This window comes from Equus quagga, chromosome 8, assembly GCF_021613505.1.
Source record: "Equus quagga isolate Etosha38 chromosome 8, UCLA_HA_Equagga_1.0, whole genome shotgun sequence".
Lineage (NCBI taxonomy): Eukaryota > Metazoa > Chordata > Mammalia > Perissodactyla > Equidae > Equus > Equus quagga.
In genome coordinates this window covers 117,663,344-117,680,267 of record NC_060274.1, presented here as the reverse complement: position 1 = coordinate 117,680,267, position 16,924 = coordinate 117,663,344, and the positions used below count along the sequence as shown (strand labels likewise).

General features: G+C 47.2%; 2 protein-coding genes across 2 annotated transcripts in view; one reads left to right on the top strand and one right to left on the bottom strand.

The window, feature by feature from the left end:
- Window positions 1-10,317, top strand: part of PARP12 (poly(ADP-ribose) polymerase family member 12) — a 38,576-nt gene extending 28,259 nt beyond the window's left edge. Inside the window, exons 9-12 of the mRNA XM_046670060.1 lie at window positions 4,768-4,843; window positions 6,680-6,810; window positions 7,705-7,856; window positions 9,150-10,317. Coding sequence (XP_046526016.1) covers window positions 4,768-4,843; window positions 6,680-6,810; window positions 7,705-7,856; window positions 9,150-9,472 — 682 coding nt within the window. The 3' untranslated portion in view covers window positions 9,473-10,317. The remainder of the gene's footprint in view (window positions 1-4,767; window positions 4,844-6,679; window positions 6,811-7,704; window positions 7,857-9,149) is intronic.
- A 1,692-nt stretch (window positions 10,318-12,009) lies between these two features.
- TBXAS1 (thromboxane A synthase 1) overlaps window positions 12,010-16,924 on the bottom strand; it is a 143,908-nt gene continuing 138,993 nt past the window's right edge. The window contains exons 12-13 of the mRNA XM_046668769.1: window positions 16,460-16,622; window positions 12,010-14,100 (exon numbers count right to left, since the gene is read on the bottom strand). Of these exons, the coding sequence (XP_046524725.1) occupies window positions 14,026-14,100; window positions 16,460-16,622 (238 nt within the window). The 3' untranslated portion in view covers window positions 12,010-14,025. The remainder of the gene's footprint in view (window positions 14,101-16,459; window positions 16,623-16,924) is intronic.

The following is a 16,924-nucleotide window of genomic DNA, read 5'->3' as shown; positions in this document are numbered from 1 at the left end:
TAAAACTATGAAATATAATGTAAATTTATAAAAAGGTGTTAGATGTATTATCATTCTGATGATGCAGATGCAATTAATAAAACATTAAAGTGACAAACCAAAGACAACATAAAGGAAAAAAACACCAAGACACTGGGAAAAAAATCACATAATTAGATATTTTAGGTGTGCCAGTAGTGTTACTGAGTCATGAAGATGTTCTCGTGCTTTTTCCAGAAGCCAAAAAAGTTGTGTCTGACTTTAGACTAACTTAGAGAATGGCAAGGAAATAGTAATCATCTAAGTCCTAATATTCTCCCTCTGTTTCCATCTTCAAGTGATTGTATCTTTTGTTTTATAACTTGGAGGAGATCTTTTAAACAGTTCTTTGGGTTTTTCTATTTGTTTGTTTGTTTTGTTTGTAGAGTTAGATTTTTTCATGCTTTTTGGTTCTAACAAAGCATTTTAGGTTCCTCTTTGCATCATGAATGAATGATAGTTCCAGTGCAGTCTCATCTGTAGCAATTTGACTACTGTTATTCACGTTCCATTAGTTGGGAAAGGCTTCTGACCAGGGAGAGAATTATTCCTGTGGGTGGAAGCTTTGTAATACATAATTATAAGGCTGCTTGTGATCTGCAAGCCAGGCTAGACCTGAAACCAGCTTATCAGTTTATGTTTTCAGGTGGATAATTGAGTCATAGACCTAAATTTTTTTAAATGTTGAAATAATGGAATTACACCAATAAAAACCCATGTATTTCAGTACTTGAATATCATGGAATACTGTAAAACCAAAAATGGATGCTGCAGGCACTCATGGGCCAGCTTCATCCTTCCCTTATGTCACAGAATGGCTGCCAGGAGCCACTAGGGTAGGGCCACTAGGGTAGGCCTTGTAAGCATTTAGGAGAGGGCCCAGGCCCTTCTGCAGCTGATGAAGACAAATTCTTGAGCTTTGCACTAATCAGACCCCTTCTGAACCAGGAGTGTTTCAGGCTTGGGGCAAGAGTGATGGGGTTGGGGCTGGGGGAGGGGTCAGTTCCCTCCAAACCACACAGCCACGTAATGGGGGAGGGCAGCCTGGGTGGTGAGAGATACCAGAGTGCCCGTTAACAGTCCTGTGTGACAGCCTGTGCTGGGCTTTAGCCAGTCTTGCTGTTCGCCGGCTATACCTTCCATTAGCTGGAGAAGTCTGGCTCATTTCTGTTTCACGGAGAACTGATAGTGTTGCTGCTGGTTCTTTTACAGTTTCACAGAGGGACTTTAGTGGCTGTGTTTGTGGAGCACGGCAAGGTCATTTAAAGAAGAGTTGGTACAAGCTAGAGGGGAAAGGTATTATCAATCCAAGAACATCAAGTGCCTTTTGAGTCAGGTCCTGGGGTTGCCCCTCCCTGTTTCCTTGAAGCTAAATATGTCTTATTTCTCTTTTTAATTAAAATTTAATTTTGACTACATATGAAAAATTTACAGATTTGAATGTCTCAACTATAGAAAAAGGTATACTCAGTAGTCAGTATCCTCCTCCCTGTTGGCTCCACCTGGTTTCCATGGTGGGTGACCATTTTCATTAGTTTCTAGTTTATCTTTACTATGTTTCTTCTTGTAAAAATGAGCAAATGCATATATATAAGTGTTTTCTTATTTCGCTTTTCTTGCACTAAAGGTAACATTTATATGTACTGTTCTGTACCTTTTCTTTTTCACTTAAAAATAATTATGCCATTTCAGTATGTTGAAGTCTTCAGAATTCTGTTTCTGTTTTCATGGTTCGGCATCACATGTCCATCCCATAGTTTATTTAATCTGTCCCCTCTGGAGGATGTTTTGCGTTGTTTCAGTCTTTTGCTGTTACAAGTGTAATGCCACAGTGGGCCATCTGCTGTCTGTGCTGTTTCACATTCGTGGGGGTGGGTCATCAGGTTAGAGACCTAGAAGGTAAGTGCTGGTTCCTCTTCAGGGGGTTGCATGGTCATGCACATACCCCAGGACGCATGAGGTGCCTGTTTCCCTCGGCCTTCCTGCCAGAGCGAGTTGTCAGGCTCTTGGACTTTTGCCGTTCTCATTGGTGGGAGAGGGTTTCGCAGTGTATTTTAATTTGCTGTCTCTCATGAGTGAGCTTTAATGCTTTTTCCCCAACATGTAACGGCCGTTCGCCGTTCTTTTTCTGTGGACTGTTTGTGTTTTTGTCCATTTTTCTATCAACTTTTTGGCATTTTTCTTATATATTAAGAGCCTTTCATCGATTAGGGAGATCAGCCCTCAGTTTCTTATATAAATTGCAAATATTTTCTCTTGGTTTGTTATTTGCCTTTTGGTTTTGTTTATGAAATATTTTGCCATGCAGAAATACTTGTTTTTTATTTTATTTTTTTAGCTAAATGTATCAGTTTCTTCTATGTATTGCTTCTGGATTTAGAGTTTTGGTTAACTGTGACTGCTCCTACTTCTGGAACTTATTTTTGATTCTTTCTCTATCCAGAGCCTAAACTAGGCACAGTTTGGAAAAATCTGTCTGTCTTCTTTCTGAGACTGGATCTCTTCTCATCTCTCTAACTTAGACTTCAGGGGACCACAAGCAGATACCATACATCAGAAATAAATGTGATTATTTTGGTCAAATTCAGACTAAGGTATGAGTAACTGAGGATCTCCCCTCTCCGTAACCTTAGAGTCGCACGTATTATGTGCAGTGAAGTGCTCGGTTCTTCCCTCTGACTCGTATGGCAGTAGCTGGTTGTCATAACTCCAGCAGGCAAGTCTGCTTGGGCCTCCATGGCCAACCAGGACTCATAGGGTGGGTCACCTTCAGAAACAGCTTCTCTGTTTACACAATTAACAGGGTCATAGAGTATGATTTCCATGTTCAGAAGTCATAATACAGGAGTTTCATGTAAAGTTTGAGACAACATTTACACATCACGTATCTGGTTTAGTTCCTTACTATCATTCTATCCTCTGTGAAAATGTTTTATTCATGTGATTGGGTCGTATTTTTTCTTTTCTTACCTCCTTGTAGATATTTTTTGTCATTTCATTTTTTCCCCCCTCTACTTGTTTGGCAGTTAGTATTACTATTTTTTTAAAAGGCCACACTAGAAATGATAACATGTGTTCTTCACTTAGGTGTAAGTCAATCAATATCTTTGCCCTCCTATCAACTAATATAAGGTCCTTCATTTACTTTTATTCCATTTACCTTCCTTGCAACTTGTTTTTTTTAACTTCACGGGACCCTGTTATTTTATTTTAAATTTACTCACACTTTATTTTAAAATTACTCACATCTGTATTTTGCTGTCAGTCCTGAAAGATATTTTCACTCTTGGAACACTGAAGATATCACTCTGCTGTCCTCTGGTTTCCATTGCTGCTTTGGCAAATGAGCTGTCTGTCCAACTGGTGCTGCTTTTCTAGAATCACTCTTTTTTCCCCCAGCTACTTTTTAAGACTTTCTCTTTGTCTTGGTGATATGCACTTGCACTGTGGTGTGTCTGGGTGGGTATTTTTGTTTATCCTCTTGGAGAGTCTTTGGGCTTCTTAAACTTGTGAGTTGGTGTGTCTCATTAGTTCTCTTTGAAAATTGCCTCCACCCTGTTCTCTCTCTTCTTTTTGGAGCTTCAGTTAGGCTCTGAGCAGATTCAGGCCTTCTTACTCGCTTCTCCACATCTCAGCTTCCTCTCCACGTTTTCCATCTTGTTATTGCTGTGGGCCACATTCTGGATAATTTCACTTCCCATATCTTTCAGCTCACTCATTCTGTCTTCAGGTGGTCTGATCTACTAGTAAGCCTGTCTGTTGATTTTTACTATCAAGGATTGTGTTTTTCGTTTCTACAAGTTGTATTTGGTTCTTTTTCAAACCTTTCAGGTCTTTTTATAGTTTCCTCTTCCTTGCATATGTTTTAAAATTTTTTCTTTTATTTCTTTAAACATAGAATAGTTGTTGTTTTATAATCTGCCTGATAATTTCAGCATCTTAAGTCTTCATGGGTCTGTTTCTGGCTGTTCTTGCTTGTGGGACCTTGCTTAGTTATTTTTAAACTGTGCCATTTTCCTAGGAAAGTTATTTGTGGGAGTTCTTTGAGGCTTAGGATGAAGGTACATGTCTCATGCCAGCAGAAACAGAAGGTAGATCTAATGTAGGAAGAACAGAGCATTCTGAAAGGGAGTAGGAATGATTTGGAATTACAGCTTCACAGTCTTTGTTCCTAAACCTTTTGGGCCACATATCTTTTAAAACTCAGTTTATATTTATTTATTTTTATTTTTAGAAAGATTATGTGGTGTTTGTATTATATGACACCCTGTAATTGAACATGCTAATATTTCTGCAGTAAAAAGTATACGTAGTCACTTTAAGAAGGATATATAATGATCACAAATAGCCTCTTAGCAGTTTAAGTCAAATTTATGTTGCCAAATGAGTTTTGACATCAATTTTATGTTTTTAAAAATATTTTTGAATACAATTACACTTCATCGAGGCTGTTTTTAATAAGATTGTGGATAAGGGTTTGTGCTACTTTATCAGATGCTCTCTCCCTTCTGTGCAGGAAGTGGGATCCAGGTGAGAAAGGGATCCCTCATGCCTCATTGTTTCAGTGTTGGCCACACAGGCAAAGATGCAAGTGCTCTCAGGTGGCAGCTAGTGTGGTTATGTGCTTCCTTGCCTTCTCCCCACTTTTGCAAAATGATATGCTGAGACTCAAGATGTGGAGGCCACCCATGATAGATATGCTTATGTCTGAGAACAAAACGTCTCAGTGTTTTTGCTTATATCCTGTAGCGGCATCAAGCTTCCAGGCCCAAAGAGCATCCCAGCCCACTGGGACCCCTCGGCCCTGCCGGACCCCGGCTTTAAGGTATGGAATCACGCTGCCTCAGGCTGGGGAGGGGGCTTCTTAGACAGAGGTGAGTGTGAGCAATTGTGCTGTTTCCTCCACCACTGAAGAAGCTGTGCACTTGGGGCTCAGGGAGGAGGGCAGAGGTGTTGGGGGGGTTTTGCGTTTTTTCAGGTCTTGGGGATTTTAAGCCTCGATGACCACACAGGAGATGGCTGTGGCCCTGACGGGAGAGGATGTATTGTGGATGGAGGACAGCAAGCTGGAAGTTTTCTGGAAAGGGCAGAAAAAAGGAGTTTAAGAGCTGCTTACCCAATAAATATTAGTTTTACTAAGCAAGGAAAGGAAAAGAAAGCAGGGGAGGATTTGAGTATGGTGAGGGACATCTGGAGGGGGAGGTGCTAGATACTAGATGACAAAAAAAGGAATAGTCAATTGAACAGTTCATTTAGCCTCTCTGCCAGCTGATGGGAGCTATACTGAGTTTGGTAGAATATTCAGGCCAACGTCTGATGCTGCCCGTCTGTGTGGGGCTCTTGGACTGACCTCTGACAGCTGGCCTCCTGCCCGCCACTGTGCAAACCGGTTTTTACAACATGACAGTCTCTGCTGTGGGAGGACTCATCTTGTCAAGTTGTACAAAGCACACTCACACCCCAGCAGTGCAGCAGGACATGCGAAGGACTGGGCAGGTTCACACAGCAGCCCTCAGGTTTCAGAGGAGGAGGCGACCATATTGAGAGGATCAGGGCAGGTGTCCCTGGGTCCACACCTAAATGATCGCTGGTGCTTGTACAGGCGGAGATGGGGGAAGAACATACAGGTTGGTAGAAACCAAATGGGGAAGGAGCCCAGGTCAGGACACAGGGTGTCTCAGGTACATGTATAGATGCGGGAGAGCAGGCGAGAGGTCAGGGCTGTGCTGTGGAGCGCCGTGGTCATGGGCCAAGCTGCAGGCTGTGATGGGTGTGGGAGCCCTTGCCAGTCTCTAGTCTGGGAGGGGCAGGGCTGGTTCCATACCGGAGGGAGAGGAGCTTGGGGGTCTTCTGTGGGATGGGAGCAGGGAAACCAAGAGTCAGAATTTGAGTTGCAGAGACCCATGCACGTTCACACTGAGCCCTGATCATTTAGAGTCTTTGGTGGGGTGGTGAGTTGGTTATTATAAGGCTGCGCTTTGTGTGGGGAAGGAGATGGTATAGAGGGACTCCCTAGAGATCCCCAAACAGGCTGTCATTGGGCCAAGCCTTCTGGAGCCAGGAACAGGGAGGCTGGTTAGGTGCGGGCTGCAGGTGTCCTGTGGATTGTCACTCTGTGATGGTCAGCTGTTCTTGGTCAGGGGCTTTGCCGTTTCCCAGAGTGAGACACTGAGGAAGATGCGGGCTCAGCTGGGAGGGACGCAGCGGCCAGGCTCCTGAGTTGCTGCATGCCCGTCTGCCAGCCTGGCCTCTCCCTCAACACTGCTGCTCATGAGCCCGAAGCTGCTTTGACGGCTTTGCCCCTTCCCCACCAAATGTGTGCATTCCGTATTTATTGACACTGGCTCTGTGGTCTTGTAGACTATGTGATCTGCCACCTGTGTGGTCAGAAGAAGGGATAGGCAGGATGGTACTGGCATAAGCCTCACATCCTGTCCTTCCAGTGGTCTCACAGTGAATAAGAAGGAAGTGACTATAGATTGCACACATCCTGCTCCTGGAGACAGTACACCCTGCAACAAGGGGGAGGGTGGTCATCACTGTCTGGGTTTTCTTCCTTCTGCAGTTCTAACATTTTATGAGCAGGCTTGGGAAGGAATTGATCTTGGGAAGGGATTCCATACTTGGATGATAACATGGTAAAAATATTTGCCCCTTGCAGAGGATTGCCCTCACTTCTTCCTCAGAGGAGTATCAGAAGGTCTGGAACCTCTTTAACTGCACGCTGCCTTTCTACTTTATTCAGAAGATCGAGCGAGTCCAGAACCTCGCCCTCTGGGAAGTCTACCAGTGGTGCGTTGGGGGCTTGCTGTTGGTGGGCTGGTGACTCTGTCCCCTCAGACACATACACGGTAGGCTAGTTGCTTACCAAAGGTGCCCTGGGCTTCCGGGACACCCTGAGATAGCAGCCACTGCTTGCCCAGTGCTGCTGCAGTCGGGACCTGCGTCCTTGCTTTCCTGTCCATCTTGTCATCTTTATAGCTTAGTCCTGACATATCCCTTCAGAGGGAACTGAGGCTTCTCTAGTGACAAAGCCAGCACTCACACTTCTGCACTCCGCCTTCCCACCTGAAGATCAAGGAGATGGGAAAGTACAAGCCACCCACACCCTTAGCCCTGGGCACATAAGCTAGCATCCTGACAGCCAGAGAACAGGGGCCTTATTTCTGTGCCTGAAGATTGGCATGTGCTTGGGTACCCAGGCACTTGTCCATGTGGGGAGGACATCCACAGCAGGTCATGGCGGGCCTGGGGTTCTGTTGATCTGTCCCCACAAGAGGTTAGAGCAGTGTCATCTGTACTCTGGGCCCAGTGATGAAATCAGGGTAACTTACAGGAGAGGGGAGAAGGATGGCCCCCACCGACAGCATCCTCCAGCTTCTGTGGCTAAGCTCCACATGGGAGTGTGGTGGTTGGGAAGAAACACCCTTGCCTTCCAAGGGCTCATCTGCTTTAGGAGTTCAAGGAGCTGCTGGAGGCCTAGAGCTGTGGAAGGAAAGGCTTCCCTTTGCTTTTCTCCACCTTCTTTCCTACTCCCTGGCCCGTGGCTGGAGTCCCATGGGTCTGGACCCACATCTCCTAGTGTCATGACACTTCTAATAAAATGTGTTTTCTTGGGTTGGGTAGCCTGGATTTGGCAGCAAGCTCTTTCTGCTTCCAGCACACATTCCTCTCCCATGATTCTAGGCAAAAAGGGCAGATGCAGAAGAGAAATGGAGGGAAAACTGTGGATGAGAGGCAGCTGTTCCATGGCACCAGCGCCAGTTTCGTCGACGCCATCTGTCAGCAGAACTTTGACTGGCGGGTCTGTGGTCTTCATGGCACATCCTATGGCAAGGGTAAGTGCGAGGGCCAGAACCCAGCCTTGCTGCCCGGGGCCTGGGAAACCGCTTTAAAGGAAATGGATGGAGGGCCTCAGGGCAGCCAGTGTAAGTAATGAGTCAGTTCAAACTCAGTGAGGAATGGCCCCCTGGCACTCTGCGGGGTGCCAGCTGGCCACACCCTCACTCACTCCTCAGCATGCATTCAGGAGCCTGCCCCAATGTCGGAGCAGGGGTGGCCCTGCTTACGCTGGGGTTTGCTTCCCTGATAGGGCCTGCGTCCCTGTGGAGAGAGGCCCTGGGAGATGGTGAGCACGGGATGGGCGAGGAAAGGGGTGCCTTTCAGCCCTGTGCCAGGTCCCCAGACTGTGCCTGCACTTTTTCATTAGAATAGAAATCCGAACACCTCCGATAACATTTATGTGAATATGTCATGCAGGCTGTGAGTTATCTGAGTGTTTTCCTGTCTCTTAATTTTAAATTTTATTTAGAAATAATTTCAAACTCACTGGAAAGGTACAAGAATAATATAAAAAAACTCTTGCATAAATTTTACCTTGATTCATCAGTTTTAACATTTTGCCACATTGGCTTTATTACCCCCCATCTATTTTTTCTGAATCATTTGCAAGTAGGTGGCATATATCCTGCTCCTTCACCCTTTAGCACCTGCTAAGAACAAGGACATTATCTTCTGTAACCATGACATGGTTACTAAATTGAGGAAATCTCATAGTGATGTGATACTGCAATCAGCAGTTCCTATTCCAGTCCCATCGCTTGTCCATCAGTTAAACTTGATCTGATGTGGTGATGGCTGTGGGCTCCAGATGGACAAGAGCCGGCAGTAGGTTGTGAATCCGAATGTATAGGTGGCAGCTTCCAGCTCAGGTTCCCATTTGACAAGGTTCATAATTCTACACATTGGGTTGCCAGTTCTACAGTGATTCCATAAATGGGATCTTAGTCACTTTCCATTCCAACCCTATGAGGTTGGGCATGACAGCCCCATTTTATAGCTGAGGAAGCTGAGGTTTAAGGGGTTAAGTAGTGAGATGCCCAGAAACCATTAGGAATTGAGTGACAGATCCGGAACTTGAAAGGAGTTTTCTGCCTCAGAGTTTGGTGTCCCCTCTGATGCCCTTCACAAGGGAAAGGCTGGAGAAATGGGAGAAGGAGGAGGAAGGGAGATACAGTGATGGAGGAGTGGAGGCCATTGGCATTGCCTGGTTCACAGGACGGTGGAGCCTCCCCTTCCCAGCTGTGAGCTGTCCTCCCAGCGCCCAGCTGAGCCCGTGCGTATCCTTGCAGGGAGCTACTTTGCCCGAGATGCCGCATATTCTCACCATTACAGCAAACCTGACATGAAGTCCCACTTGATGTTTCTGGCTCGGGTGCTGGTGGGCGAGTTCACCCGAGGCAGCTCCTCCTTCGTCCGCCCCCCAGCCAAGGGAGGCCAGAGCAATGTCTTCTACGACAGCTGCGTGAACAGCATGTCTGACCCCTCCATCTTCGTGGTCTTCGAGAAACACCAGGTCTATCCGGAGTATGTCATCCAGTACACCACCTCCGACAAGCCTACGCCTGGGGCCTCTACCCTGCTCTCCTTGGCATCTTTCTTTGGTGGCCGGTAGTGAGCACCGGAGGATGTTTTTTATGCCTTTCAGGCTTATCTTCCTTGAAACAGCTATTTGGAAAGGGTTTTTTTTTTTTTTTAAACGAAAAACTTTTAATGAACTGTTTGTTGACTTCTCGATGAAGTTACATTCTTAATCTCTCGCTGATAATGGTTTTCACTTTTAAGTCACTTTGGGGCTTGCTAGTGGACTACTAACTAGTAGTGATTATACATGAGCCTGTTATTGCTTTTTACTAGTGGGTTGAAATTTTATTTTTTACTCTCTTTGTTGACTTTGCTGCTGATTGGCGCCAGGCACAGAGTTTTCAGGTACTGTTTTATGGATTGGTTTTAATTTTTAAGAGTTTGTCTCTCCAGTGATTTGGTTTTTCATGGTCTCCATGGCATCTTGTTTTATTTTCTTGTCAGAATGACACAGTTCAATCAATCCAGGAAAACCTATGTCATGGGCCTAGGGAGGCACCATCACTGTGGCTGTTGCTCTGGCTCTGGTCCAGGCAGCTCTTCTGCCGCTTCTCCTGGGCTTCTGGCCTTGGAATTGGCCCTTATATCACCTTGTTAGAACATGTGGCTATTGTGTGATGTCACTGAGTCCTTGTTTGTTTCCCTTTGTCCTTTTGGGGGTCAGTGTAACCCAGAGGAAGCACATTCACCCTGGCCAGTGACATGGATGAGTGGCTCCCCTGAGGACCTCTGGGCTCGGCCCATGAATGCCATTCCTGCATCTCCTAAGTGCACTGGATACCCTCTGAATATGGGTTTTATGTCCCTGCGAGACTTGAATACCTGTGCTGCAAATGTCACAACAGAGTATGGAAATAAAAATATTTATCTGAAGTAGGTGATGACTGCAGCTCATTCTTCAACATCTGTTTATTGAGCACCCACTACCCAGGCACTTTTTGGGTGTCAGGATATAACAGAGCCCCCTTTACTGCCCTGGGGCTGAGTGTGAATTTATCATGAAGCCAATGAAGCTGAGGGTTTAGGGCCCCTCACTTGTGGGGCCCCTCCCCCAGCCCTAGGAGGGGCCCTAACTATATGGCCACATGATCATATGTTTCAGTTAGATTTGCAGACATTACATATTTGTATTTTTTTCTTTCCCCCAATTCATATAAATTCTAAGCCCCACAAAACCCAGGTTCACCGTTGAGCAAAGTATGTTGTGCATACGGAGGGGGTGGATGTGTTCTGTGCATGTCTTCCACCCCAGGAATTTATTGGAATCTCTCTGCTGGGCCTTGGTAGGCTCTGGACTGGGAGCAGAGGGGCTGGCACGGTGGCTTCATGTTATGAGGCCGTTTGCTCCCTCCCCAGTGGCTCTACCTGTTGGCCCTGGGTTCAGTCCTCAGCCCCAGGCTTCTCTCCTCACCTGCAGCCTTTGTGCCCATCCCCCCACCTTCCTAACAGTGTGTCCACTCTCCACTCGATGCCTCCACTTCACTTGGTTTGTCCTGTAGTTCTCAGATCCAAGGCTGTTTAGTTTTTCCATCTTTGGAACAGGCGTAGGGAGTGATCTGGAACCTTACACAAGGTCAGCTAATCAAGCCAGAGGAGAACTGAGTTAAATGACCAGAAAAATGAAGAAGCAACAAATACTACCTTACCTCCCAGCAGGGCTGGTCACCTAATTGTATATGGTATGATTTTTCAGAGCCCCCAAAATATTTCTGCCACATCCTAATACTGAGATTTTATTCATTGCTTTTCAGTAAAGTAATTGGTCCTACTACAGTGTAGGTGGGGGGCAGAGGGGTGTCAGAGAGAACCGTTAAATCAGGTGCTTGCCTGCTAAGTCTTAAATGTAAGTCAATGGATCATATACTTTTTTTTTAACTTTTTATTAAGATTATGATAGTTTACAACCTTGTGAAATTTCAGTTGTACATTATTGTTAGTCATGTTGTAGGTGCACCACTTCACCCTTTGTGCCCACCCCCACCCCTCCTTTCCCCTGGTAACCACCAATCAATTCTCTTTGTCTCTATGTTTAACTTCCACCTATGAGTGGAGCCATAGAGAGTTCGTCTTTCTCTGTCTGGCTTATTTTACTTAACATAATACCTTCAAGGTCCACCCATGTTGTTCTGAATGGGACGATTTTGTCTTTTTTATGGCTGAGTAGTATTCCATTGTATATATATACCATATCTTCTTTATCCAATCATCAGTAGATGGGCATTTAGGTTGCTTCCATGTCTTGGCTATTGTAAGTAATGCTGCAATGAACATAGGGGTGCATGGGACTTTTGGAATTGCTGATTTCAAGTTCTTTGGATAGGTGGGATGGCTGGGTCATAAGGTATTTCTATTTTTAATTTTTTGAGAAATCTCCATACTGTTTTCCATAGTGGCTGCACCAGTTTGCATTCCCACCAGCAGTGTATGAGGGTTCCTTTTTCTCCACAACCTCTCCAACATTTGTCACTTTTTGTGTTGGTTATTTTTGCCATTCTAACAGGTGTAAGGTGATATCTTAGTGTAGTTTTGATTTGCATTTCCCTGATGATTAGTGATGGTGAGCATCTTTCCATGTGTCTATTGGCTATCCGTATATCTTCTTTGGAGAAATGTCTGTTCATCTCCCCGGATCATATACTTTTTAACCATCTGGCTGCTGGGAGCTGAGAAGTGGGAAGCAGGAATGGTCCATTTGGGAACATGGATGGAAGAAAGGCAAGAGGAACCTGAGGTGGGAGGTGATCAAATGCTCCAGAAAACTCAAGGAAGCTATGAAGACTGCAGAAGTCCCTGGATTTGTTGACCTTTGAGAAAGCAAGTCAGGAAGAGTAACTATTTGGACTGGAAATTTGAGAGGAGAACAGGGTTTATGTAGCCAGGGGTGGGGTTGCAGCAAGTTGTTCCTGTGGGTGCAGGAGGGCGTGGGCATTGTGTTGAGGAGAAGTCAAAATGACCATAACTCTCAGAACCTTGTGTGCAAAGAGGTAGTGGGATCCAGGGCAAGTGTGTGGGTGTATAGTTGACAAGAAAGTTATGAAGACCCACTTGGGTTACAGCTAAAGGGTCTGGTGGAGGACCTTGTCAGTGCAGTTTCCTGCCATTTCCTGCCCTGTATAGTTGGTGTTGGGCATGAACAGTGGGATTTAAGCAGAGCTAAGGATTGTGAGTTGAAACTGGAATGGCTGGGAGCCCAGCGAGTCTAATACATGAGGAAGCCCCACTGCTGTGTTTGAAGATGGTGACCACCTGGACCAAGAAGGAGAGGGAAGCCAAGGGGCTAAGAGTTGGGCCCTTTTGCAGGATGAGGTTCTGTGGGGATTGGAGGAGAGGGGCGGGGCAGTCAGGGGAGGCAGATGGTCACCAGGAAGAGGAATGTATAGTTTTCTCCAGTGAGTCTGAGCCCCGGGGCCAGGCATCTTGGAGGGGCTGGGTCACAGAGATGAGCAGGTGGCAGCGGTAAGGGCGTGGAGAGGCTATGCGATGGGCTGGCCAGACCTCTCAGAGGTCTGGGACAGTGCTGGGGAATGAGGCTGCCCTCTGGGGAGGCCAGAGAGAGAGAAGGGGGCTCCGGGGAGCGCTATGGGGGAAGCATGGGATGCTCTGGGCTGCAGCGGTGGAGGATCAAACAGCGAAAGCAACATTCACAGACGTGGATGTGTGGAAACCTGTTCTGCCAGCTCTCCTGAAAGCCTAACTTTCTAAAGGTGGGTCAGCCTCTGGTATCGCATCCGTGTCTGTGCTCACAGATCCCTGCTCTGTTACCTCTACGACATTCAGCCCCTTAATGCTGCTCAGATGTTGAACAGAGGAAGGGGTCTTTGATCTAGGTCAGCCTCCCTGTTTCACAGATGAGGAAAATGAGGCAGAGGGACGTGGAAAGACCAACAGCCACATGGCTGCTGGTGGCAGATTTGGGATTCAGTTTGCAAGTTCTTTGTTGAATTTGAACTTCTTAGTGACACAATATTTACTTGTACTAAAATTCACCTATTTTGATTCTTTGATCAAAATTGAAAGATATGATCCTCTTTAAAAGAGAAAGTACATTTCAGCCTCTCTCACTTTTCTACACATTGGAGCTTATTATAAAGTTGGTATTACCCTACCTAGGAAAATCAAAGCATGATAAAGCTTTTGAGCCACTTTTGAAGTTGAGCTTCTGATGTCATTAAGTCAAACACCACAATGCACCAGAAGCTGAAAAGGCCCATGAGCTGGTGCCATCAGGACAGCTCACCTGAGTGTCCTTGTCTCCTGCCCTATATATAGATTCCTTCCATCCACGGCCAGGACTTCCTTCAAAACACCAGCTTCTCATATGTTTTGTCAAAACTACATTTTTGCCTATTTATCAGCAATCCCTTATTGAGAGAGGTGGACCTGTGGTTCAGACACCATTGGTAAAGTCAAAGTTAAGTGCAACAGCCATTTATTAAGCATTTAGGAAGTGTTACGTAAATGTCCTCTTTTATACTTGCATGCCAGGTACCCTTTCAATTGCTTCAGTGATGTTTTTCCAAAAATCTGAATTTCCACATGAAGGTTTTCTTTGAATTAGGGAGTGCCCTCATAACATGGACTGTGTCAGCGAGGGACAATCTTGATGTAGACGCCATTTTTTGGACCCAGGGCAGATTTGGATTCTAGCTGCAGTGGTACCTAAAACAGATGAAATTAAAATATTTGCCACAGTTAACCATACCTGCAGCAAGCGTCCTGGGAACTGGGCCTGAAGCAGAGTTGTGGAAATTGGGCTGAGGGATGGACGGGCTAGGAACGAGCAGAGGCCTTCCACGGGACCCTGAGAAGCCGCAAAGCTGCCCCGAGGGGATTGGGTGTGGGGGCCTCACCAGCTCGCCCCCTCTCCCAAGTCACTAAAATCTTGCAGGTGAGGTCCTCCCAGGAAGCCTGTGTAAGAGCTGGAGCCACTCCCTTTGCAAATGAGAAATGGGGGCTCAGAGTGGCCAAGTGACTTGAACTCAAGTTCACATGACTAGGAAGTGGAGAGCAAAGCCTCAAACTCTCAGTTCCCCTCATCTCATTCCCCTGTGCCCTGCCTAACTGAGCAGGCCCCTCTCTTTCCAAGGGGCTTTGGGGAGAGCGGCCCCATGCTGTTCCCTGCTCATGCATGCTGTAGTCTGGCCTCGCTGCCATCCAGAAAGCTTTCCTTAGGGCCAAATTACAAGGCAGATGGATGGTGGACTGGGGACTTGGAAGAAAAACCAAAGAATTACTCAAGAAGCAGTGTGTCCCCTTGAGCTGTGTGTGACATGACTGCTCAGTGGCTGACGTGAACCCTTTAAAGGAAAGAAGAATCACCAGGCCTTGGTGCTGGGGCCTTGTGGGCTTTTCAGATGTCGTTGAGAACTATGGTTCAGATGGGAGACAGTTATACAACCAAGCAACATGCTGGTCTAGATCTGTGCTTTCCCATGGGGTAGCCAGAAGTGCGAGGCTGCTGAGCCCTTGAAATGTGGTTAGTGCAAATGAAGGGCTGAATCTTTTAGATTTTATTTGATTATCATTAACATATCAATAGCCACACATGGCTACTGTATCACACACCACAGATCTAGACAAACTTGAAACACATTGGACTTCAAAAAAAGAAGTCAATGGGGCTGGCAAAGTCAAGGAGGGCTTCCTGGAGGAAGCGATAACTGGGGTAGGGCTACAAATAGGGGAAGCTGTGTGAACAGGACTTCTTAGGGGTCACTTTGGGATATGAGGGAACACCAAAGGAATTGAAGGATGGGATTAGACTGGGGGCGGGGAAGTGGGAGGGAAGACATTCCAAGTAGGGGCAGCAGCCCGAGCAGGCAGGGAGAAGAGCAGGCAGGGAGAAGCCTATGAAACGCCCTCCGAGTGGGAAGTTGGAGTGGGGAATGCAAAGTTGGCTCAGATGAGCTCTCCTTGGACCCAGCAGGCTCAGGGACTCGCGGCTGGTTCTTGAGCAGGGGAGTGCCAGGCATAAAGCAGTATTTTGGGACATTGGTCTGGCTGCTGTACCATGTCAAGATCAAGGGTAAATGAGACAAACCCCGAAGAAGAGTCCTGCGCCCGTGGAATTCCTACGGCAGGGGACCTGCTTGCCTCGCTCGGCTCCTTCCTTGTCTTGGTTTGGCTCTGTGCTCCCACTTTGCCCCTCCCTGTCTCCAGCCTTGAACCTCAGAACTTGGCAGACATTTTCACAGCCAGTACCTCAATCTTTTGTACTCCAGCCCAACTCACTACTCCTCCCAGACCAGCAGCCTGCCCCAGCTCCCTGTTTGCCCAGAGGCAATGCCACTCTGAATCTAGAAGTTGTCACCATTCGTCACTGTATCCTTATCTCTGCCCCCTTACGCCCTCCTATCCAGGTCTGCAGCTGTGCAGAGGGGTTCCTCAGAGGCTTGGAGGGGGGCAACGTTCAGGTCGTGTGGGGAACAGCTAATACTGTGCAGAAAGGCTGCTAGACGGAGAGGAAAGAGGGAGGGCTGGGGAAGGAGAAGGATCTGCTTCGAACCCCAGTTTCTTCACTCTCGGGCTCTTCATTCATTTATTCATTAACGTCTGTTGAATGAATGAGTGAGTACTTGCCAAGTGCTCGGCATTAAGCTGGGCGCTGGAGGCTCCAACAATGAATTCCACAGACTTTTGGTCCCTGCCTTCATGGAGTCCGCAGTTCGACTATGTGACCTCAGGCAAGTTACTTAACCTCTCTGAGCTTTATTTTAGCTCCCCATCTGAGGAATGGGAATAATATAACCTACTCTGCAGGATTACTGGGTTCTCTTTGCGGGAGAAGGAAGAGCTACAGCATCGTGAGGCGCAGCCCTGCTGTACAGGGAACAATACTAATAGCTAACGCAGACTCGGGTTATGCGCCAGGCGCTGATCTGGCACTTTCGTTGGCTCGTTTAATCCTCCCACGGCGTGAAGAGGTAGGAGGTGTTCTTGTTATTAACCCCCTCTTACAGATCGAGAAACTGAGGCCGAGAGATAAAGGAATTCGCGCGGCGGGAGCAGCGGGGCTCACCTGGGTCTCCGCGCAGGCTTCGAACCGGAACTTGCGCAGCAAGTGGAGCAGCGTCAGCTTGACCTCCAGCAGCCCCAGCCGCACCCCGAGGCAGCTCCGCGGGCCCGCACCGAACGGCAGGTACGTAAAGGGCCGCCGGCGCCGCCAGGCCTCGGCCGTGAACCTGCGGGGCAGCAGCGCGGGCAGGGTTGGCCCGGGACCGCCGCCGCTGGGCCTGGCGGAGGGACCCCTTCAGCCGAGGCCACGCCCCCCGCGGGCCACAGAATCCTGTTTTCTCATGGGCGGGTCCCGAAGGCTTGGGAGCTGGTGGTTGCTAATCCAGGAGCCTCGGTCCTGCCCGCTCCTCCCGTCCTGCAAATCTCCGAAGACTCGGCTGACCGACCCTGCCCCTCCTGGGGACTTCATTGTGCTGTTAATGAGCCTGCAGGCTCACTGTGATCCAGGATAAAAGAGTCTTAAAGAAAC